The 26,044-nt window shown below is 43.6% G+C and overlaps 1 protein-coding gene across 1 annotated transcript in view; it reads right to left on the bottom strand.

The window, feature by feature from the left end:
* CYB5R4 (cytochrome b5 reductase 4) overlaps positions 1–26,044 on the bottom strand; it is a 1,096,982-nt gene that overhangs the window by 178,962 nt on the left and 891,976 nt on the right. Inside the window, exon 13 of the mRNA XM_086926570.1 lies at positions 259–409. Coding sequence (XP_086782696.1) covers positions 259–409 — 151 coding nt within the window. The remainder of the gene's footprint in view (positions 1–258; positions 410–26,044) is intronic.

The following is a 26,044-nucleotide window of genomic DNA, read 5'->3' as shown; positions in this document are numbered from 1 at the left end:
ATCATGTCAATCTCAACCTTCAAATATAGTAATTATGCCATGGTCAAATTTCCACATTTCTAATGACCAATTTCAACCGTAAAAGTCCACCTCTACTGACTTTGTGAATAAGGATTGGTATTTTCCGTTCATAAAGTGCTTTTTGCTGACCTTAACATGAATGAAGAACATGCACTGACTACATCGCCCACCTGTAAGCAGGTCTGGGTGAGTTCAAGGCACGGATCATTGCTACTGCACAATAATTGTAAAACATACCTGAGACTGGAATTATTGGTCAAAACGTGACACAGCAGTTTGGCCATTGGTGTAAACCCGGTGCCAGCTGCCAAAAGAAACAGCTCTTCTACAGCTTGAATCTGAGACTTTTGGAAGCTTCCCTGAGGACTGCTCACACATAGATCGTCTCCTAAAGAACAAAACAAAGAGGCAAATTAGGCAGCTGCTTCTGGAGTGAATCACTGAAGTCTTTCAGATTTGAACAACAAATATCACTCTTTTGTAATTAAATAGTTAAAACTCCTTTACAGTTCACTGAAGGAAAACAAAAGTTTTCTTAACAGATATGGAAAACATATTTAAATCCTTATATGCACGCAATGCTATTTAGTGGCGTCTCTAGAACTGAATTTTCGGGGCGGGAGGAGGGGCACTTTTTGTGCCACATATATAACTAGCCACCTGAAAAGTTTTATATAAATATCACTGAACAAAAACAAAGGTGAAAGTGACGTTATAGTTAGGTGAACATATCAGTCAAAGAGTTACATTTTAACCACAACATACACTGAAAATCCCCAGCCATAGTTAACTGAAGTTACTATTACTCGCGCCTCCGCCATTGTACATACAGAATATTACTCTTACGGTGCTATTACATCTGTTGTCAACGAAGACCACATGTAATCCATGCACCCACCTACATCCATGCTTTCATTCCGACATCCATGCCTGCATCCACCTACATTCGGTCATGCATTAATCCAGGGATACATGAGTTCATGTATCCTTCCATTCCCACCCATGAAGTTACTCATCGAGATACTCAGCCACACTCATCCATCCGACTACCTGTCTCAGTTCATTGTGCTAAAGAGCAGATTATCTAATTCCATGTGACAGTTTAAAATATGTACGAATGATTTTATTATATGTATTTAAGAGAGGAAGAACCTATATCTATGGTGAGGTGGAAAGTAATACAGAGAACATTTGAACTTCAGCAGGATCATCATCTCAAACACGAGGAAGTGTGCAAGGAGCTGTGCACTCAGCACACCTGTGTATTTGCAAGCATTACTAGACTCCAGTACTGCTTTTTAAATAACACATTTACATTGGATATGTTTGCTACTCAGGGCATAAGTGGGTCTGCACAGAATGACACAGTTTTGGTCAACTGCTGATGATCCGAGTAAATGCAAGAGTGTACCACAAGTAACTCACTCAAATCTCTAGTCAGCTGCTAAACCTTTGTGTAGACTAAATATCTGTTTGGATCTACCATTTCCTTCAGCATTTCTTCTGTTCAAAGACAGAAAAGAGTAGGGCTGTTCTTGAAAATGATCTAGCGAGTCTATGCAACATTTTCTATATGTTCCCTAGGTGGATGTTTTTTCTCTGTCCTCAGTCTATGGCACAGGGCACAGGACATATACAAGGGAGCATTCTATACTGGTCGTTTAAGGATTGTATCTAGCAACTGCTGATGTAACAGAATTGTATACCAGAAGCTGTGAAATCCATCATATGGGGCCACCCAAGGGGAACTGATATTGAAATAAAACCCTAACAGGAAGTAAACATGTCTTGCTAGCTCAATCAATCAATCATAGATTTATATAGTGCGGCATTGGGTGCCTGAGTCATTTCTTGAGATGGGGTGCAATGTGTGTCCTTCTGGGGAGGTCGAGTATGAATCTTGACGCTGAGTTCTGTATTTTCTGAAGTCTTTTCAGGAGGTATGTGGTGATTCCTACGTAGACCATGTTTCCGTAGTTTAGTCTGCTGGTGATGAGGGCCTGTGTGACTGTCTGGTATTTACCAGGAGCCACCTGAAGATCTTGCGTAGCATGCGAAGGGTGTGGAAGTGGGAGGATGAGATAGTGTTGACTTGTTTCTTCGTGGATAGCTAGCTATCCAGGATGATGCCAAGGTGGCAGGTGTGGTCTGTTGAGGCTGGGGGTTGACCAAGATCTGCGGGCTACCATGTGCTGTTCCATGGCAAGGTGTTGTTGGCTTGGGTGGTTGAGGGGTCTCTGGACAGTGAAAAGATGAGCTGAGTGTCTTTAGTGCAGGAGAGGATGTTGAGTCCATGCAATCTGACAGTGCCAGCGACAGAGGTCATGTAGGTGTTGAAAAGGGTGGGGCTGAGGGACGATCCTTGGGGGACGGATCCTTTGGGTTCTGCCGGTGAGGTACGAGGTGATCCATTTTAGGGCATTTCCTTGATGTAGTGGAGTCTGTTGGTCAGAATGTGATGGGAGACAGTGTCAAATGCGGCAGACAGGTCCAGGAGGATGAGGGCTGCCATTTCTCTGCAGTCAAGGAGGACTCTGATGTCATCAGTGGCTGCGATAAGGGCTGTCTTCGTGCTCTGGTTGGCTGCAAATCCAGATTGGAAGGGGTCCAGGAGGTTATGGTCTTCTAGGTGTTGGGACTTTAGCTGGATAGGGGAACAGTGAGATGGGTCAGACTGACTGTGTGTTTTCTCGGGAGGGGTGCCCACTTCACGTGTTTCCAGTCCTCCGGAAAGGAGGCTGCAGTGATGGTGGTTTTCTGGACCTTCCTGAGCTCATCAGCAATTGTCCTGCATCCGAGGTTGATGACGTAGTGCGGGCAAAGGTCATGAAGGCGATAGTGTCTTGTGTGGTGAGGGGGTCTCAGTGCGTGAGCAGGACTTTGGGGTATGTGTTCATGGGTATGAGCTGGTCGATGCTTTCGGCGGTGGAGGGTTGGCGTTCGAACTTCTTGCAGATTGCTGAGATTTTGTTGTGGAAAAAGTCAGCAAGTTTGTCGCACAGTTCCTGGGAGGGGTGATGTTGTTCTCGGTGGCTGTGGGACTGGAGAACTCTCTCACAGTGGTGAAGATTTCCTTGCTGCGGTCTGTGCTAGCTTCGATGCAGTCTGCTAGGGCATTCTTCTAGGTGTCTTTCAGTAGGCGGTGGTACTGGTTAAAAGCGGTTTGGAAGGCGGTGCAGTGTTTTTGCTGATGCACCACTTCCTTTCTAGTTGACGGCAGTTGCATTTGGTGGAGTGCCATTCTTCATTTAAACAGCTTTCTTTTTTGGTTGGTCCTTTGACCTTGACTGTTTTGGAGGGGACGATGGTGTCAGCGTATTCTGTGATCCATTGAGAGAAGTTTTTTGCTGCTTGATCTAGGTCATGTGTAGAGTCTGGGAGGAAGGAACCTACAGCATTGTTCCACTGGTCTTCTGATATCTTTTTCCAGTCTCTGGAGTGGGTAGGTCCTGAGATGGTGAAGTGGACACCCTGGTGGTCAGACCAGGTGAGTTAAGTGATGTGTCTATACTTGACTCTGTTGCTGGAGGTGACTATGTGGTCTAACATGTTTTCCGTGATGCAGATAAGGCCTGAGACGAGTTGCTCAAGGCTGATGTTGCTCATGCTCTACAGGAGGTCAATAGTATTAGTGTCACTGGGGTCATGGAGGTGAAGTTGATGGTCCCTAGGAAGATAAAAGGGTTTAGAGTCAATTGCGAATGGGTTGATGAGATCTGGGATGGCATCACAGAATCTAGGGTGTGGTCCTGGTGGTCTGTAGGCGAGGATGATTTTTTCTTCTGTGTGGAGCTGGAAGTTGATGTGTTCCATAATCGAGGTAGGACTGTCTGGGGATGTTGTGCAGCCAATGGTATCCTTGTGAACAGTAGTGATTCCACCTCCTTGTTTGTTGGTTTGGTCCCGGTGCATCATCATGTAGCTTTCGGAGATGGCAGAGGCGATGTCTGGTGCAAGATGCCGGGTTCAACCTTGCTTTTGTGGTGAAGATGGGGTCCGAGTGAGGGATGAGATCACATCCCAGATCTCCGTGGAGTGTTTACTGAGTGATCGAGCATTGAGTAGAATGTACTGGAGTTGAATCGTTGTGGTCTCGTCGACTTGGCGGGTGCGGTTGCATTGGGGGAATCTGCAGTATTGTTGGTTGCTTTGGCTCTGAAAGTGAAGCAGGAGTGTTGACAGGAGAAAAGGTCAGTAGTTGCTGCTGCATTCTGGGTCTTGGGGAAGAATGTCTAGGGGTTCAGGCGCTGGGCTCGTTCGAAGCGCGGACGGGTATAGACAAGCTTGCCTTTGGCATGCCCGTACAGCTGCCTCCTTAATTAGACCTGGGAGATAAGGGGGACTGGAACTGAGGCAGGAGGGTGAGAAACCTGCAGGAGGGGGAACCTGTGGAAGCAGGGATGCGGAAGGACAATAAATACGGCAAGTGCACCATGGTCTAAAAAGACTTTCAATGAACTTCTAATGAAACCTAACTACACTTAAGTATAACTATACGTACACTGCTGGCTGCTCAGATGGCAAAGAAAATGACAGGGAGATCATAAAGGCATAATAACCAGCCTATTGTGCACCTCCTAGTATCCTGTGAATCTTACCACTAACTAGGATCACAACACCCCACCACAATGCCTAGTGGTATAGTGAGCCAACAGTTGTGTGACAAGTTTGTTGATATGGCACTACAGTGATCAAACAAGTCAGCTTTATCCTCTAAAGTATTATCCCCTGAGATTGTAGTGCATGTGCGTTGTTTGACCGTCCAATCTTTAATATTTTCTGGCGAAATTTAAAGTCGTAATTGGATTGTATGTAAGCAGTCTCCTTATTTCCGGTTCTAAATACCGTCTTCCTTTTAGTAACCACGAGACTGAAACCCAAACAAAATGTGAAACCTCATAATGCCATGTAAACTTACTTAATTGTGTCGCCTTACAATCTTTAAGGATTCAGAGTCCAAACTAGAGCATGTTTTGCTTTTTAAAGGAAGAAGCACCCCAGGGAGCTGCACTTTAAGAAGAAAAAAAAAGCAACCGCTGCTACACGTCTTTCATTGAGTTCCAAGGGTGGGTTACTGGATGCTACCAAGCTCGATAATTCCTCTCACACAATCCACAATGAGGTTAGCCTGCTCTTTGCTGGTATACATTTGAGGCAGGTAGTGAATGTAAGCTTTTCAATGGCAAGCCTAGGAACCATGACACGTCGCCTATTATGTATATTCTTCTTTTAACAGACTAGTAGTTACCACGGTAAAGTGAAGTCAGACAAAGGAAGCGGCATTGCCTACAAGAGACTCTGACGCCATTCTACCTCTTCAGTACCTATTTATGGTTGTAATTCAGTTGGTAAGTAAAGCACAGGACGTCGCTTCATGGTTCTATCAATGACTTACTTGTAGAGAAGCATAGCTAAAATGAAGCGCTAATGCAGTCACAGTCCACTAGGATGCGAAGAGACCCATAATCCTAAATTCTTTAACATGCTGATAAACCCCGTACATTTGAGGAAGGAAAAATCCTTAACCTTTCACCTTAACCTATCTCTCTGCCATATAACCTATGTCGTATTGACCTGATGACCATGCATAATAATTACCTCACTGGTATACACCAATTCCTTTTATGATATGTGATTATAATGTCATGTGACCTCACATATATTGCTTACCAAGAAACGCATTATACCAATCCCCTATTGACTTTGCATTTTTCCCTGTTTCTTATTTTGTACCGAAGGTCTGTATGTCTGTATTTCGAAAGCAGAACAGTTCTCGCGATTTTCATGCGTGTCTTGAGCACGACATTGGGATACCCTGCCACCTCACCTGGCAACAGTGCGGTTATATGTCGTTACCACGAATTCCGTTGCAACGCATGCCTTTTCCACGCATGCGTTACCACGGAATTCGTTTTCCCCTCATCATCTTTACCACGTCGCTCTTACGTCGTAAAGAGGAAGCGGACGTTTATTCCGCTTCCTCTCTTACGACGCTGATTTCTTCGGCACGGCGGGATCGTTTTTTTATGGGGGGGAGACTCCCCCAACCCCCCTTTTTAATCCTACGGGTTATTTTTTTTCGTGGTAAAGACGATCGTTGTAGGCATATGCGTTGAAAAGACGTTTACGTGGTAAGTGCCTCGTTGTAAACGTTACGCGTAGTAATGCCTTCGTTGTTAATGATGTTTCCCCTTCAGGTTCATTGTTATGGTTTTACTTTGTGGGCCTGTTATAAAACCGTGACTCGGGTAGCTCGGAGAGGACTTCATGACACAGAACAGCCTGCCCGTTGTGACACTCGTGCTGGTAAAGACGCAGCCATTGTTCTTTGCCGACGGCGGATGCAGAGCTGAAGCCAAATGAAGTAAGACAACTTCTACATTCCTCTTGGTAGATAATGAGACTTACATTAATTTAGGCTGATATGTAACACATTTAGCTATTCGTGATATTCATTCACGTTCTTAGTTCCCCCCCACTGCTAACCTCATAATAACACTCATAGTACTAGCCGACATTTTCTACGACACGATTTTAGCATTTAAAAAAACCAACGTAGATAAATAGTATACACAAGATTCTTTGAGTTTACGGAAAATCTACCCCGTGTGTCAAGAAAATATTAAGGTCCCCAACAGGGTGTCCAAAGGAAATCAGTAGCTAAGAAATTGCAATTTGGTGACGATAAGGAGCACTTCAAGACTAAAAGGCAATTGGTGGTTTGCATCGTCCAGGGCACAATACAGACTCTTACTCTGGCCACATACATTGAAAGCAATTTTTTTTAATACTATCAAGAGTACATACCACAAGTCTACCAATGGTGCAGTGTCTCAGTCTTTGTGAACTGTGACAGCATGTGCAACTTAACTAGTTCACAGCTGCCCTTAGAGCGTGTCACTCCATATACCGGAACTACACGATTATGCATTCTTGTCCTGCGTATCGGTACAAGACCCAGTCTCCAGGAAGGAAAGCCTCTTTTAAAAGTAGCAAAGGAAACGTATCAAGCTGCACTCGCACAGGTAGTCATGCAGAGCGTGCTCTTATATGCAAGCAAGAGTAAAGGGGACATGCTTAGCACAGGTAGTTTGTTTAGCTCAACAGAGAGCCAGTTAAATGTTCTGTGACATTGGTGTATGTGGAGGCAACTGATTTGGGCCAAAGGCATTCAGGGATATTGGCAGAGGGTAGAAGCACCGTCAATACAGTTCAGATGAACTCTTGGCCAAGCACGCTGTGCTTTGGCGCTGCAGTGGATGCGAAGAAAACAATATCATGTATTAGCGTCCAAGTCCAGCTATCAAGTATGACATGTTGGTGTATCTTCCTACTTTATTTAGGAATGTGCTTCCACATTTTGGGCAACTCGCAAGCTCTGAGTAGTATCTGTAGGTTTCAAGGAGAGAATATTGATATTTTTGAAAACTTTATTATAGTGCCTAAAAACTATATTGATTACTTGATGGGTATAGGCACATAGAACTGAAAATGCTAGCAGGATGGCTCTAAGCAAAAGATTGCGCCTCTGACAAGGCAGTGTTCTGCAGGCTGAATTTTCTGCTCCCAGCAAAGCAGACGCAGTGTCCATCAGTCTGAGATTCAATAGAACAAATTGCATAACAGTAACCTCTGTTAATTGCAGTGCTTGAGAACTAAGTTATTTTAACTAAAAAAGCAAATGGTTATATTGTGTGTTTCTCTAAAGAGACAGGTGACATTTAAGTAAAAAAATTTATGAAAAATATTGTTAAAAACAGAGAGTCTATGATCGGGCAGCAGGGCAATGCGGAAGAGGAGTGCGAGAGGGCACTTAGATGACAGGTAGGACACACTAACCTGCCCGTCCAGCTGGTTCTGGCTCTGCCCCGGAGTCTGCACCTGGCTGGGCAGGGTGAAGTCTGGGAACTCAAACTCGAAGCCCTGGGTGTTGGCGCCCAGCAGCTCGGCCTCCTCCGTGTCCAGGAAGGTGAGGATCTGAGAGCTTGGTCCGTACGCCTCGATGCTCATGCTTGCTGATGGGTCTGTCCTTAGGCTTGTGAAAGGAGGGTGGTGAGTGTGCCCGGCCTGTGGAGATCGGAGCCTGTTTAAAAGGCCTGCTGGGACCAGCACGGCAAGGCCTGCGGTAGCCCGGAGAGGAGGCTCATGAGGGCGAGGGGAACAAACGGCACCAAACCTCCCAGCAGGGTTGAAAGGAAACCCCTGGAAGCAGCACTTGCGACCAACGGGTAGAGGCGGTGGAGGCAGAGAGCGGAGGAGGGCCCATGCAGTGCTGACTGCAGAGTGCGGCACATGCAGGAAGTGGCAGTGACAAAGAGCACACAAAAAAGCGACGGCAAAAAGAAAAACTGACAGAAAAGTTTAATTAAAGCATGTTACGAAAAGAAAAAAAAGAAAAGCAAGCAGTTCGTAGTGGGGAAAAAAAGAAATTGAAAAAGCGAGTATTAAACACTCGTGCTAAACACTTGTACTCGTGGCAGCATCCACCTTGCGGGGTGGATGCTGCCACAAGCACGAATATGCTTGAAAAGAAGCAGACTGATTGCTAAAGGTCATCTCCTAGAGCAGCGCATGTGCGCTGCCTAGGTGAAACCTAAAAAACAAATGCTGAGCGGTCCATTTATACTGAGCCTATGGGATTCATTTAGTGAGCAGAGCCGGAAGCTCAATTGAGTACAACGAAGAACCCCAAAAAGTTAAAAATATGCCTGAAAAGACCAGGGCACAAATTGAGAAAGTCAAATAAGACTAAATCCTTGAAACATTGGGTGGGAAACAATTGTGGGACTTATCTCTCGTAATACACTCAAAAGTGTCCCTGAAGATTATCAGATGGATCAGCAATTTGATGAGGCCTTACGAGTTAAGAGACCCACAAACTCTCCCAGAATGCAACAATACAGGGTAAAAGCATAACATTGACAAGAAAATGATGGTCTTTGGATACAGAAGGCCTTACTGGTGGATTTATTATTATTATAATTTTTTATAAGGAAAGGCAGATCCTTATCATACACTAACCACTCACAATATCACAGACATTGATGCACTACAAGGCTAGGAGTTTCTGAGTTTATTTCATGCACCTATTGACTACACGTTATAACACAGTACTGTACCCTGACCCACACGCCGGCTCTCAAAAGATAGCTCCCACCCCATGATTACTGGCATCTACAGTTATACAACATGGCAAGTTTGGATCGAAAGGTTTCAACACTGTGGAAATCGCAAGTTGTCGTTTGATCCAGACAAATGCATCTTGACTTTTAGCATCCCAACAAAACACTGCATTTTATTAACAAGCATGTTAACACCTTGACATGCTTTGCATAATCTGAAATGAATCTCAAATAAAATTAACTTAGGCCTAAAAATGATTTTAATGCAGTTTGTCAGCAGGAGCTTCAGCATTGAAAATGGCATCTACTTATGCAGTCCTTGGTTCAATACAATCACCTGATACCATGTAACCACATATTCAACCTTGTTATTTTAGAATCTCACATTTTCCCAATTTTAGTACGATACCCTTTTGGTGGAAAATGGATAACCCTTTGTCAAGAATACGGTTATTCTCCTCTATAGTGGATGCAAAAATCAACACGTCAAACTGAAAAGCAGCCACACCATTCACCCCCTTAAGAAGCTGTTACATTATTCTCTGGAAAACCATGGCAGACAATGCCAACCCAAACGGAGTCCTACAGTACTGGAAGGTACCTATGGGTGAGACAAATGCAATGTAATGGCTTGACTCATCATCTAAGACTACTGGATGGTAAGCAGAAGCTAGGTCTAATTTACTTAACCACTTTGCTCCGGTTATAAGTGCCAGAAGATCTGAACATTTCGGAAGGGGATGAGAATTGGCTTTGTTCAAGCTGCACAAGTCTACAAAGACCCTCAAATCCCCATGATGTTTTCAAGCCACCACCAATGGAGATAACCACAAAGAAGACTAAATGGGCTCTATTATTCCCTTGTCACACAAACCTATTAACTCTTTTTCCATATCTTCCCTGCAGTCGTGGGTTGCGCAGGGAGAGGGGGTCATTTAATAATAAAAAATAAATCAAACTTACATTTCCGCCGGCCGGGTCCCGCGTCTTCTCGGCTCCTACTCCTGCTCTCCTGCTTGCGGTACGAACAGGAAGCAGGCAGCCAAGCTACCTCCCAATTGATAATCACAACGCTGCAATGGCAGGTTTGTGATTGGTGGGGCCGCCACCCAGCCAGGGACTTATGGGGAGGCCATGTTCTCCATGCAAGCTGCATTTCAGCCTGCATGGAGAAAGGACAGAGTGCGCATGACTGGTTTGGGTGGCCCCAGAGGGCCGACCAGTCAATGCGTCCTCAGGAGTGGGCACACCACTCCTCCCCTGCCCTGGCGGAAAGTTATTACCATTTTATAATCCTGCTTCTCACACTGGAGAAAGCAGTGTGGTGACGCTCCTCCGCCCTAGTGGAAGAGCCCCCCCTGCTTTCCTGACTGAAAATGGTACACTGTGTAACTTGTGTTTAACAGGGAGGGATCGCTCTTTAACTCTTATCTTGTGATGAAATCATTTGATGGTACCTCCTGCTTCAGTATACACTGAGGGATATTTAGCTTTTGCTTCCACTATTTACATTTCACTAACAATTGACACTTGGCCTTTGGTGCTTGTCCTCAAAATCATTTTGAAAAGACCCTAGTGGAACCAACCAAAAATGGATGGACCTTTGAAAGCTACATTAACTTTTTCAAAGATGGTCCTTTCTCTGAACTCCATTGTTTCTTCAAAGAACCCTGCTAGTTCTATACTTCTACCCTCATATGAAACAGCTGTGTGATCCGGGGGTCCTAGTCACCTGCCTGGCCAATTTTCAGTGAAAACCTCTTCGGTGATCATGGTGATCCTTGCTTCCGAGTCTACCAACAATTTGAGAACTTTGTTACCCACCATGACATCAATATAGGTATCCCACACACTCTGACAGATCACCAGTTGACACCATCCCTTCATTGACAATCAACACCTTATCTTGCAACTCATTTTTAATCTGTTCAAAAGATAATATGGACCCTTCTTCACGTGTATCGATATCAACATTGACTATTTTATCTGAGTTCTTCTTAGACCTTTGGCACACTTTGGCAAAATGTTCTACTTTGTGACACATTCTGCATGTCACAAACTTCGCTGAGCACATCCTGCCCCCTCTACCATGTGCAAAGTTGCCACACCTAAAGCAAAAGTTAGACTGACTAAAAAAACTACTACTAAGCCTACTCATATCTTTGTTTTCTTTAGTGGCAGCCCCCTTATATCCACTATAATCCCTGGTCTTTACCACACTGACCGTTTCAGTTTTCTCTTCTAAGGCCTTGACTAAAATCTGAGATGCCTCAATATTCTTGGCAATACGTAACGTCTCTTCTAATATGGGGTCACCCAAGGATAAATGACTAATAAATTGGTCACGTACCAATTGGTCTGTGAATTTCCAGAATCTACATTCAGCCACCTGTCTCCTGAGTGCAGAAACATGTGTCAACATTTTCATTAGTCAATTGTTTTCTCATGAAGAACTTGTGAAGCAAACTCTGAATGCTGTGTTGAGCATCAAACTTTAGCTCTAGTTTTTTTATTGCCTCCATGTACTCATCTATTATCTCATCCTCACTAAGGCAAATGCTTAAAAATCGAGCGAACCCAATGGAATGTAGAGGAAGATGCCTTCTTCGTTCAGAATGAAATCTGGATGCGCCAATGGCTCCCATGTACATTTCAAAGGCATCCAACCAATTTTGTTAAAATACAGGAGGTTCCCCTGGGCTTTTCAAAAATGGAAGGGAGAGGATTCACTGACTGCATAGTTCAGATGTAAGCAGACGTAGATAAGCAAACAAAACGTTATAAAATGAAGAACTCAGGAGGTTCCAAATTGCCCAAATAAGGATATACCTGAAAAGGAAAAAATATGTATAAAATCGCCTCAGTAACAGTATGCGTAGCTCTGTTTGAGAAAACGGGCTCACAACTCCCTGTGTGTGCTTGTACTAGATACTTAGGACATCTTTAACTAACATTGACAAGAAGTGAAGGTATCACTGTAGTAGATACGCTCTAAATGTTAGCAACACACTGATTAAGGTGTGCGTATAACCACTTTAAATGTGGCAAAAGCAGTAAATATGTGTGCACAAATGTAGACTGATTATGCATGTTAATGTAGCAAGGTGTGAATGTCACAGAGTACATATTTGTGGACGCTCGTTTTGGCAAGGAGGGGCTGAGGGGCGAGTGAAGAGCTCCCTGGCCGCAGCACCGCTGGTCGCCCTACCTGGGTGAAGGCTGCCGCTGCCGCTGCAGACACCGCGCCACCATACACCCACAGGGACTACATCCCCCACCCTGCTTTGCGGCGGAAGCCGCCCACGCAACTTCCGCGCCCAGAGGCGCTTCAACTGGGAGGCCAGACCCCGCGTCGCGGGATCGCGCGCGGGACGCGCCGGGAGAAGCCCGGGACAAGGGCGGGGCCATCTGCGGCCATCAGAGGCCAGAGGAGGACGGGCCGGGCCACCCCCCTTGGCCGTGCACCAAAAGGAGGTAAAAGAACTTGTTTTGGAAACATCCCTTGTCCCTGGTGGTGCCTGTTGCTACTTACACCATGACACGCAAGGGGGGCCAAAAAAACTCCACACAGACAAGGGACCTGGCTAAGGGGACGCTGGTCCACTACTTCACCAAAACAACACCACTTAAAGTCCAACAAACAGTAAGAACAGAACGAAGACGACTGTCTATAGACTGTCCCATAAGTGACTCCTCCCCCCCACAGCCAACTGCCGCTCCACAAAGCCTATCACTGTTAGAGGAACTTAATAGTTTATGCAAAACCAAGTATGCTGCTGTCGAGACCACCCCTGAGCAAATTAGTGCTTCTACCCGTCCTATAGTCATTACAAGTCCCCAATCCTGCATATTATCCCCACCATATGGAAATCTCCTGGGTACGCCAATTTCTTCACCTGCTATAGACAACACTAACCCCACAATGTCCCTCCCGGATTTTTCTGGTACAAAGCAGCAAAAACTGTCGTTGAACTCACCATTGCTTATTACCCTTTCCCCGGAAACATGTAAGGATCCCGCGAAACTGTTAGTCCCTGTATCCCTTACCTCACCAACCCTGTTGGCTCAGATGCAAACCATGATCAACTCTTTGATACATCCCCTGATAGAAAGAATGAACAATCTTGGGGAGAGGATCGTGGCAATTGAGGAAATGACTAAGACAAACTCACTACTTCTAAAAAGTATGGTCGGCTCTAATCACTCACAGTCTCTTACCAATACTGCAGTGTCTTTAATAACTCCTCAAAGTAACATCAACCAACTCCGACCAGTAGCCTCACATTCGTTAATTCCAACTATCCAGAACGTGCCCGCAAAACGTATAATACCACATAGTTGTTCACTTGAAACTGGGCTGAATAAAGTAACTATACCATCCAAAAGGTCACTCCCCAATCCAGTGAATATTCCACAAAAAACTAACCACATACAACTACCACCGGAGGCTGCCCCGTTTGTGTGCGTCCTTTCTGGAGTCCCAGTACTTACTAATGGAAAAACAGAAAGTCAACAAGAACTAACAAACAAGACACTGTTTTGGTTAGCAAAGAATAGACCCCTGCCTCCTGATATCGACGGTAGAATACTAGGTGTTAGAAGGGTTGGTTGGCTGGGCCCGCTTCGAAAAGAGAGACCTGGCATCTGGTGTTAATAAAGTTTAGAAACAGTAATGTTGTCCCATACCTCCAGACCTGGCAACCACAGATAGGAGATGGGCCTATACACACCTGGGGACTATCTGACTTTTATCCCAGAGAAGTATTTCTCCCCTATACAAGTTTAAAGAAGAGAGAAACTATTGGTTGGGCCGAAATGGCGCCAGGGTGAGGGGCACTAACATCCAGACTTGACCTAATATACTCCGCAATGATCTATTTGGTACCTGATTTCTTTTAAAGATTTTATGCTATAATATTACATGTTGTAAAATGAGACGAAATGAAATGTAATGGTGATTATATATTGCAATGTGCTTTTATGATTTTATACCTCAAAATCGAATAAAGCTAATAATGAATGAATGAATGAGTTGACTTGGTACGTGTATGTGTCACAGCCTCATGCTAAAAAAAACCGCTGGTTGAAAAACCAGACTTGAAATGCCTTAATGACCTGCGAATGGGAGGTTTCTCGACGTGCTTGTTTTCCAATTCAAAATAGCACCGGTATGTTCCCACGCAGCGTGTACTCACTAGGTTGCTGGCTGACGCACATGGAACGCTAATGTCTTGAGATGCTGAAAGGCTCTGCCACAGAACGCTGTTGCGTGCCCGACAAAGAAAAATCCCTATCGCTCAGTCACAAATGGAGAAACGATAATGCGTATTAACTTGTAAAAGACTCCTAATACTCCCACGCCGCGATGAACCGGTGCCAAGTCGAACAATACGCTGCAGCCGAGATGGGTTCTTGAGCAGCTCGGCCAGTTCATCGGCAGTAATATGATGTGGTAATCTTCTCTGTAGAAACGACCACCTCACAGGTAAGTGTTGAAGAAAGCTTTATTGTAATGGAGCTGCCATGGTAACACACCAACAAGCCGCTTCGTCCAGTCTCTAACTGCCATTTACAAGACATTCCACATTCTATGAAATACCTGAGTTACGAGAGAATACAACACACTTATTCTGTCTTTACTATTTAAATAACTACTCTTCCTGTCTGTCACCTTTTGGTTTCTTTGGCACCCTTTCGCTCTCATCCAAAAGCTTTCTCAAAGTTAGGATATGGCATAAAACAATGCATTTTTGTCCAGTCGCACCCCAGCGTAAGCTGATAAAGTGGGTGCTTCGCTACGCCTTTGACTGCAGGTGGTATGATGGTACTGCTTCCATTATTGTTAAAGCATGCAAGTGCTTTCTTAGAGCAGCCATATCATCTAGTCTTGCCAGCTTTTTGAGGTGATTGTTATGAATTTCTTCTGTCTGTGGAAGATTTTCATCTGTGCCTCTTTAACCAAAAACCTCCTTAATGTATCTTGAAGATGCTGCTTTTAGGATGTTCTCAAGCAGCCCTTTTCCATCCAGAGTAATCCATTCATAGTAGATTGCAGGGCGAGTCTCAGCCAACGACAACATTTTTAAATGGAACTATTTCTGGCCCAAGACTGCTTTGTTACATTAAACTTGAGCCTTTATTGCGCTGGAGATGCTATCTTTGGCAGATGAACAGCTGCTTTATAGGTTTGCGTGATGACCTTATCCAGCTGCATTAACTCCTTGCCCAGGTGAACTCGCTCCTGTAAGTCAGCGCTTGACTTACCTTTGTTTTCATTACCTGGAGTAAAGGGTCTAGAATTGGTCCCCAAAGTTTCTGAGCTAGAGTTCTAAGAGCAAACACAAGACTGGTACCTTTGCTTTTCAGGGAAAGTAACTGAGTTTTAAAAGTGCCTTGACTGTCCATGTGAATGAAAAGTATTTATACTTGGCACTTTGTAAAAGCCATTCCCCATTGGGATGCCACCTACCAGGGCCTCCAGTTTACTTTCCAGAGATGACCGTCATAACTTTAGCATGGTTTATTTCAGGACTGTTCTTGCCAGTACAGAGGTACAAACTGGAGAGTTTGGTTTGGCTTAACAGAATAAGATAGTTTGTGTAGAGCAGGTGTGTCATGCATTGACCTTCCAGTTTGGAAGGTCAATGAGAATGGCTGTTACTTTGTCTAGGGATTCTTACAATTCAGCGATGTCTAATTAAAAAAACAGAGGGCCTAGTACACAACCTTGCTTCAGCCCCAAATGTGTGACGATCTTCTTGAGATGAGCCCACCGTGCCCTAGTTTGGCCTGCACCCAGGTGTTTGAATACAACTGCTCGATGGGTCTCAGTAAGTTAGCTAGGAGTCCCCTATCCCACAGTGGTCACCAAAGGAAGCCTCTGGGAATGCTATCAAAAGCGGCTTTGAAGTCTATGAAGCAGGAGTAGAGTGCAGATCCACTCCTGAGAGCCTTGTTGCGCATCAGGGCCAGCACCATAAGATTTGATGTGATGCCACAACTATCCCTGAAATCACACTGATTTCTGGGAACAACCTGACCTTTATTTGCGCAAGTTTTTAGATCGCCAAGCAAGAGGCATGCAAAGAGTTTAGCGTTGATGTCGATAAGCGATATAAGGCAATTATTGCTAGGATCAAATTTCAATCCCACCTTGAAGATTGGGTAGATAATCAACACTCTCCTGGAGTCTGGGATATGGTTTGATGCCAGTGTTGACATTACTGTGGCCCAGAATGATGGATCTGCTTTGAAGAGACTGGGTGCCCCATTTTTCAGCATTCTCACCAGTTTAAGGGGCCGATAATGATTGCGGTTTTTCCACATCCTCAGGGCCGGCGGAAGCCACCGCCGGCCCGGGGGATGCGGAAAAACCGCTGCGGAGCCTCCAAAGACCCACTGCCATATTAGGATGGCTGGTGGGTCTTGATTTCTGTCCGCCGCTTTTCCACCGCGGTCGCAGTACGACCTCGGCGGAAAAGCCCTAATATGGTGGAGGTGTCTAACAGACACCGCCAGCCATATTAGGATGGTGGGAAAAACATGCTTTTCCACTGCGGCTTTTCTGCCGTTGAAAAGCATACAAACTTTTACTTCGGGGGCCCGTTGCGGGCCCCCTGGGTGAAGGGAGGGTGGGGGGTGCACATGGGGGGTACCTATGGTACCCCCCTGCATTTGCGTGCACAAAGCAGCAGGCACTTTGCCGGCCGCTTTGTGCATGCAAATGCCATGCATGCATTTTTAGCCTTACGGCGGGTACAGCTTGAAGCTGCACCCGCCACAATGTTAAAGATAGAGGATGTGACCGCCACCCTGGCGGTCACATCCTCATCTGCTCAGAGGGAACGCCGCAGCCCCTGCGGACGTTTCCTCCTCCTCAGGGGTCGCGGACGGACTGAAATCCGTCCGCGATCATAATTGGCCCCTAAGTCTGGAGCGATCCTTTAGTGAACCTGATGCAGAGGTCTTTGGAATTTCATTCACTGAGCATTCCTCTGGTAGATCTATTGCGGGCATCTTTGAAACTTCCTTTGTGCCAGGATAGTAACTTGGCTGTGGTGGAGTGATAGTAATTCATCAGATTTGGAGGAGCCCTGAAGGTTGTTGATTGAGAAATATCATTACAGAAATGAGATCCAAGCGGTTTCAGAAATATTTGTGTTGGTGCCTTTCTTGCCTGGTGAAAAGATGAATTACAGAAAGGTGGTTTATACGTTACATTTCCAGTTCAAAACTGCATCATAATCCTAAACTCAAACGGTCTCCAATGGATAGAGAAATTCTACGTTTTGTTGCAACTGTTCCCAACATTTTCTTAGGAATGAACCCTCCAGCGGAACTGGGAAGGATCAGACTTGTCTGCACACCATGAAAGAACTGAAATATTTTGCGAGTGGCCTTTCAGAATTGCTGATAAATCCTATGGCTTTCTTCACACAATGTACTTGAAAACGGAACTATCACAGTCACAATTTTACTAAATTTTCTAAAAAATGTAATGGGTAACTCTTCCGATTGAACTCCTCCATACCCTTCTTCCATTCAATTTTAACATTTTCTGATTATTTCATGGGTGACTATTAAAGACTCCAGATAAAGACTAGATTTCCTATATTCTTGGGCTAATCCGCATTAAAATGCAAATTTTCTGTTTAAAAAAAAAAAAGAATTTCTCTTGGGGAGACCTCCCGCCCTCTCCGGCACACTCCCTTCTATCCAGTGCTTAATTTGTTAAAAAAAAAAAAAACAAGTGCCAGGGCTCTCGTCAAGAGGCCATTGCAGCTTACACCACACATTTTCCCTGCCATGCTGCCAATGATAATAAAAACACTGCTGCTAACTGTCACACTCCTACAAGTGTGATAATTCAGATTATTTCAGGCCCACCAAAGATATAAGAATGATTGGGCAGCAGGTATTAGTCATTTTGAGGTATACTGAATTAATAATTAATTTTTGTTGTGGTCTTCTTTAAATTAGTCAGATTGTCACAAGCACCAGTGTTAGCAATCAAGTTCCGGTGCTGAGCACCAAAACCACTGGCTCAAATTAAGCATTGCTGCTAACAATCCTAATCCATTAGGCGTTGTAACAACAACATAGTCACTACACTGCTCTGAACACAGGAGGAACCAGCAAACGTTGAAGCAAATACAATTTGAATGCCTCTTTTTGCATAGGAATTTGTATGGATTGCAACCAAATGAGGAAGAGAAATTGGCCAAGAGGAAAGTGATGTTATGGTCATCCACAGGTGCCTGGTTCCAAATTCTGCAGTACTTTGTATTTTTTTCTTCTGGTGGGCCGAGGGTGGGCATGTGAGAGGAGCATAGCTCAGTGGCTGATAGATGAGAAAGGGAACAGACACCTTTACAATTTAGAGCCTGAATTAGATCTTGGTGGACAGGTTACTCTGTCACTATGGTGACAGATAACCCGTCTGCTGAAATATAAATCCAATAGGCTATAACGGGATTTATATTTGGAGCAACCCATCCACCAATATCTATATCAGGCCCTTAAACTCAACCATAACAGCTGAAGTGGAGATGACATCTGCGCTTGTTACAGTGGAGGTGTATAGGCAGGTTTTTCTATGCACAGACATTATCCCCAGAAGGAAGCTCCAGTGAGGGAATAAAGGCATATATGCCATCACAAGTATATCAATAAACAAATAAGCCCAGATTTTCATTGCATACAGAACTGTACAATTGAAAAGGAAGGGAGCTTGACCTCATAGAGGCACTTGAGGTTGATATGCAGATGTCTGGACAAGCCAAGGTTGCCCACCAGCTTCCTTCTCGACTGGCATATGCACTCCTGAGCACTCCTCCGCTACTTCTTGTGCCCTTTTCCTCCAGGCACTGAAGACAAGTCAGCAGAAGCAGAATTTAGCAATGTGGGAGCAGTGAGTAGGTGCACAGAATTTAGTGGCCAGGATTTCCTCCACTTTAAATGAGCAGTAGCAAATAAATGAAGGTGATAAACCACATAATAATTAGTTTTACACTGGCCACTTCCACACCCTACCCACATGTGTACGCCGACTGGGTGAGGTGTCAAACTCAACAGATCCTGCAAATGGAACACACGTAGCATTGAGCAGTGACTATCAGAGTAGTGGGACTTTCTCTTCAGAAAGTTCCAGTGCAGACTGCATGATATTTATTCTTGCTTGGAAAGATGCCTAATTGGAAAGATGCCTAATTAAGATTGACAGGCATGCATTTTGCCATCTCAAAATCACCTAAACTGGCCTCCTTATATGTGAAATGTAAATTGAACAATGGATATCAGATTTTACCCAACTGGCTGTCCCTAATAACATTAATGCTTTATCAGGTACCAAAAAAGTAATTATAATAGTATATCAAAAGTATACCTAATCTGACTATGCAATTTAAAATCCTAAAATATTTAAATGCACTTTCATTACAGTCTATGTTCAATTCTCTAAGTAGGGAAGTGTATACTAGCTACTTTAAGGCACTACAGATTTAGCAAATGACCATTAAGTGTAATGACCTTGCCTAAATTCTGTTTGCAAGTATTTTGTTCTGCAATGTTATCTTTGTAGAAAAGTAATTTCTAACCATGCATCTACTAAGAACTTCCGGTCAGCAGAGCCTAAAAAGCCTAAAAATTATCCAAACAGAGTTCAAGCCTGACAGGTTCAAGTTCAGGGAACAGAACAGTATCTGTGAAGTAAATGAACACTTGTTCTGGAATGCACTTGATCACAAACAAACAATGCCAAACAAATCAAGCTTCATGGTTCCACATAACATATAAATGCAAACAAACTGAAGAAAATATACAATAATAAGTAAAATACATACTTACAGAATATAGGGCTTGATGCACAAAGCCATTGTGTGGTTACAAAGCCTGCAATTTGCATAATCACAGAGTTTGAGACTCCAAAAAGGATTTTTAAATCTACTAAATCCATCTGGTGATTTGTTACCATGTTACCACATCGCAAAATGGGCTTAGGAAGCTATAATGAATCACTTTTTGGCAGGGGCGTGTGTAGGATCAATTTGTTATGGTGTGTATAAATGTTTTGCAACCACAGTCCAGTTGCAAAACACTGAAAGTTGCCGACTCCCAGACTGGTGTGGTATCACATTCACAAAATGGAAGGAGTCTGCTTAGAAGCCTACTCTCAGTGAATGTTAGAAAAAAAATTGTTGCGAAGTAGAAAGTGGTCCAGGGTACCACTACCGACTCTCAAACAAACTTGAAAAAAAATAAGCTTTTCTTTTCAAATGCAGCTGTTTCCTTTAACACCTTGCATGCTCATGACAAGCTCAGCTCGTCATGAGCCACGGTGCTCGTATGCTCATGAAGAGCTGAGCTCGTCATGACCATTAGAACGCTTGCACGCTGGGCAAATTACCCTGCTGTGTGAGCGTTCTAATGAAACGGGTGTGGTCATGACACACGACCACCGTAGCTCATGAAGAGCTGAGATCATCATGAGCACCGGGGCCCTCCCCCCTCCTCCCCCCAGCACAGCGGTGGAATATGCCCCGCGCGGAAGGGGTTAAAGAAAAAAACGATGACTTTATTAACACCATGCGCGCTAGCGGAATTTCGCTCGCACGCTGGGTTTTGCGGAAACGCACTTTACGTGACGAGCTGGGCTCGTCATCAGCGTGCGAGGAGGCTACGCCATGACGAGCCCAGCTCGTCATCAGCGTCGAAGGGGTTAAAACGCAATCAAATACATGCTGACCTTCCCGGTCATGGGATCCAATCACAGTGAGTAGGAATTTGCAACTTACTCCATAAATACTGATGAAGCAGGTCGGATTGAGGCCCTCTACAAATTGGAATTCTGTGAACCAACCTATTAGTATCCAGGTCAGTTAGCAATATTCTTATCCATTCCAAAAATGTAGGAGTGCAATATGCGACCCCTTTTTGAGAATCAAAACTTTGCACATCGATCCTTAGATTCATAAATCACACTCAAGCAAAATGAGCTTCAATTACACAGTCAAACAGCAGAGTCTGCAGATAAGTTTTCACCTTAACATGTAAAATTCATATGATTGAGAAACTTCTTTCGAAAGGGCAGGATTGGAGCACAGCGTCTCCAAATATTAGGACGGAGAAAGGGGGATATTACTCATAACTCACTGCTTGATGCCATACAGAGGCTAGTATTTAGTGTGTGGGTGGCAACCTTCATTATATAAGTGACCCATTTTTGGTGCCATCACACAGAGGCTGATGGAATTCTATACAAATGAAATGTGAAGTGGAAAACTGTCAGTTTATTTTATATTCAGCTACCCGGGCGCAAGTTTGTACGTGGGGAATCCTTCTATTGCTGGGCAATCTCTGAATGCTTTATCTGCAGATTGTTGACTCATAAGTATCTAAGAGTTTGCCCACCTCAGTAGTATACTTAACCTTCCAAGATCAACCATAGCCCAGCAATGGCCCACTTCTTTGGCTTCAAAACCAGAGGAAGAGCCTTCTCCTACATCACAGCCAAGACCTGGAACAAGCTCCCCGTGAACATCAGACCCTCCCGAACGTGCACACGTTCAGGAAGGACCTCAAGACCTGGCTCTTCGACTGATCCGGAGCCGTCTCCCCTCCCCGCAATCGCCTGAGACCATCACGGGTGAGTAGCACGCTATATAAACCCCTGATTGATTGCTTGATGAGGGTAGGACTTGTCAATTTCAGGTGTAATTGATGTATTTGCATATTTTAACTGCAAGAAATAATTCTGAAATACATTTATTCTATTGAATTTGAGAGTAAAAATGAGGAAATCTGTTATAAAAACCAACAATTCCTGACACTAATTAAGAAATATAAAGCCCTGTCATATTGAAAAGAATAAAGATAAGCATTGGTAAATGCAACAGGTTTTGCCTTTGTGATTAAAAATATGTTAGTGTTTTGTTGTATATTTTAGCTTGGTGAGCAGCTGTGCAATATCAGTTACTGGAACTGTGTAAAACTGTGAGAAAGGTTATATATTGTGTAGTAACTTGTGGTAACATAAAATTGGGGATATTAGGTGAGGGGTGGAGGATTCAACTAAAATAAAATGCAGCCCACGACGTATTCAAAATAAAAATGTGAAAAACAGGTTTTAGTATGGTTGTGATTTAGGGGGTGGAAAGGGGCATCATAGAAACTACGAGAAGATGAGTTAATAGGCATCGGAGAAAAAAACCCATACAGCTCACAAGCACGCTTGAAATGCGTGCTGACAATAGGAGATTAAATTAGAAGCGTCGGACAAACCAGAAAATGCAGACAAAACGCACACAAATGATATGCACTCCTAACACCATCTCCTCTACACCATCCATTATGTTAACTAATACAGAGTGAAGGAGTACATACATAGGGAGATTAGGAGAAATGCAGAGAACAAGTAAACAATCGTATGCAGCCTTAACATAACAAGCATGTTATATGTTTGTCTGAATGTGCCTGCCCTACAGATTTGCGTCAGAAGACCACAATAGTGGTGTGAGACGCCATGCCTCTGAATAAGTGGATCCTGTCAATGCAGTTTATGCTAAGGCATTTTACATTCCACTTTTTGGCACTCTGTTTACTTCGGGTCAGGTCCCCACACCTAGTTCTTGTACTTTGCACATCCATAGATTCATTGTTGGGGTATTTAAAGACTCTGCAGCTTTTAGCAATGTTGCGCTTAGACCAACAATTTTAAAAACTTTACAACATTTCTGAAAAGGCTTCAAAAAAGCCTCTGACATGCCTATTGAGGAGGGAGACATGTTTCCTATCATGCAGTCTGTTGCATGCTGTGTGGGTCAAGGCATCATTGATGTGCAGAAGGAAAGCCTTGAATCCCTCAGACAGTGTTGTCATCAAGGAGTGCTGACACATGTAGACAAAAGCCCATCACTAAAGTTCACGAATTGTGATGTTACCACCATCTGGGCCGAATTCTCACTTTGTACATGCCTTAAGTCATGTAAAGAAGTTAACTGTTAACTTCTGTGCAGTGTCGAGACATGTTTTGAAGTACATGTACAATGCGTTAGTATCCTTCGAGTAATTTGAACTAGAAAAAAAAATCCTTTTTTCAAAAAACTAAATTTCACATTAGGCACCATATGGTGTAACTGTGTCAAGAATGGGAAAATCCAGAATTGTGTGGACAATGCCACGGATGATGAAACAAGTAACTCCTGTGGTTCAATTAAAACCACGAGCTCTCATGGTGTCGAATGTTTTGGTTACATTCTGTTCTCTTAGGTAATATAGGTCCAGTTCCTCAGAAATTCATTGAATATTTACAGTGTGTTTCTTTGTGATTACAATAAACACGTAACTCCTTCTCACAGCCATATTTAAGGGACACACGGCAGAAGATCTTTTTTCTTAAGACGCCTGTAGAGATGATTACGTGAACAATTAAGAGTAAGTGGCACAGATAAATATGTGCACTCCTTTTGTTTAATAAAGAGAATGTTGCCGTTACAACACAGTGTGGCAACGTCCCTTAATCTGTCTGATCTGCACAGTCACAGTGCAAAACGTATATTCTGTATATCTGCTGATTGTGCCAAATGTGAAATTAATTTTCTGAATTGGGGTTATGGGACTGAACATGAATTTAACATATTTTGAAGGGATGGCATAAGTAGCACCACATTCTTAGATGAGAACAAACTCTGAGTAGCCAACATATGTATTAACTTATCATGCTATGGTATTTATATTTTATTTTTACTGGTAAATGTAAGAAAAAAAAGCAAAATGTACTCTAATCTGTAGTGGAAAAAAATAAACAGTCCACATCTTGAGCAATGATTCTGCATACAGTATAGATACTGTTGTTTTATATTGTGCTTGCTTAAGCAGTTTTGTTCTGTAGAATGGTAAATAACGGATGTTCCTGTTATTCTTTTTTTTCCCTTTGTGAGGACCTCATGTGCGTTTCAGACACATCAATCGTCACCTTACACAAAACCCTATTATTCAAGTCTTTGCTAACATACTTAACAACAAGTGCACAAGGTATCTCTTTGACCTTCTACCTGTTAAAGAAAAGGTCTTGTTAGTCAAATACATTATACAGTAAATCACTTAACATTTACTACACCTGTCCTCATATGCATCCTCCTGTCCCCTGTCGCCATCCATTTCTTGGGTTAAAGAGAGAAAATGACAAAGAGGTTAGTGGCCCCTCCAAGCCTCCCGACTCCTAGGTAAGGGCATGGGGACCACTTTGGGTCCGCAGGTGTCCAGGTTTTTGTCGTTGGCTGAGCATTCCAGGACCCCTTTGGATCCTCAAATTTCGTCTTCCCTATCCGCGTCCGATCTGTCCAGGGCAGTGTAGTCAAACAGGAGACTTTGGATCATATTCTGGCATACCAGGATCAATGTCTTTTTATTCCCTATGACCAGGTGGATCCTGGAACACAGAAGAGCATCTTTAAAGCAGGTCAAGAGCCTCCAGTAGTCCTGGAGATCCCGGAGTGCGTGTTTTCATGAGAACTGACCGTACATCACAAAGTCAGGTGTGATGCATGATATTTGTATGGACACCCAAAGCTCTGTGCCTAGGGTCTTCAGCAGGTCCTGTGCATATGCGCACTCCCAGAAGAAATGGTAGGTCGTCTCATCTGTGTTGCACCCTCTTGGGCAGGACTTCTAACGGTTGAGCTCTCATGCATGCATGGAGGATATCACTGGCAGACCATCCTTGGATGGCCATCCAGGCGATGTTCTTGTGGTGGTTGTTCAGGAGCTTGGACGCAATGTTTTCTCACACATGGTCTGCTGTGGCAGAGGGGAGGGTGCCGAACGGTTCACTGACGTCCCTCGCACACATTTGGCATTGAACGATCTTCTGAGTACACTTGGATGGGGCAGCAGCCTTCAGACCAAATTCCTTGACGAACGTTACTTATTCCTTGTAGAACCATTGGGGTATCCCAGTTGTAGGGGATGGTGCTCACCCACTCTGCCCATCTGAGGCACCTCCATGCTGGCAACAGGAAGAATATCAATAGATTTGGGGAGACCCAATAAACCCTTGTAGGCTTGGGCAATGGATAATTAAGGTATGAGGTGACTACAAGGGGTTTTGTTCATTGACTAAGTACATATAGTTTGAGACATGTCAATCAAAGGTTCTTAAGCATTAAACCGATTTGTATCTCTAGGATAACTTGTACATTTTAAAGTTGTTCAAAACGACATTCAATGAAAATCCAAAGGAGAGAAGAAGAGAATAAGCACACAGCAAAATAGTTATATCTGAAAAATCTTGTATTTGAGCAAATCAATAGATCTGAATCATGGGGTTAAAAAAGAAGCAATCTTCAAGTGAAAGTCATGAATAGCTGTACATGTAAATTAACTTCAAATCACAACATAATATCAACTCCATTAATAAGCGAAGAAAACCAAATTCATAGATGTATAAAGGTTTCTTTCAATGCAGAAATGCTGTGGAGATGATGTTTTGGTCGACGTTTTGGTCTTGTTGGTTGGCATCTATAAGACCATCATCAGGACTAGTGTTACTCACAAAGAAAGCCCCCTGTAATCGCTTCTGTATTCGTATAATACTACAGGGATTTGTATAATTCTGCTGGAGTTCTTAGTTGAAAAGCCAGATTTGTGGTATATATCGCACGAAAAACGGACCTCCTCAATAGAATCCGTCGCCCTCTCGAGTCAAAATGCATTGATTTGCTCAAATACAAGATTTTTCAGATATAACTATTTTGCTGTGTGCTTATTTTCTTCTTCTCTCCTTTGGATTTTCATTGAATGTCGTTTTTAACAACTTTAAAATGTACAAGTTATCCTAGAGATACAAATGGGTTTAATTGCTTAAGAACCTTTGATTGACATGTGTCAAACTATAAGTACTTAGT

Source organism: Lissotriton vulgaris, chromosome 6, assembly GCF_964263255.1.
Source record: "Lissotriton vulgaris chromosome 6, aLisVul1.2, whole genome shotgun sequence".
NCBI lineage: Eukaryota > Metazoa > Chordata > Amphibia > Caudata > Salamandridae > Lissotriton > Lissotriton vulgaris.
The sequence above is the reverse complement of the archived record's forward strand: the minus strand, read 5'-3'. Positions and strand labels throughout refer to the sequence as shown.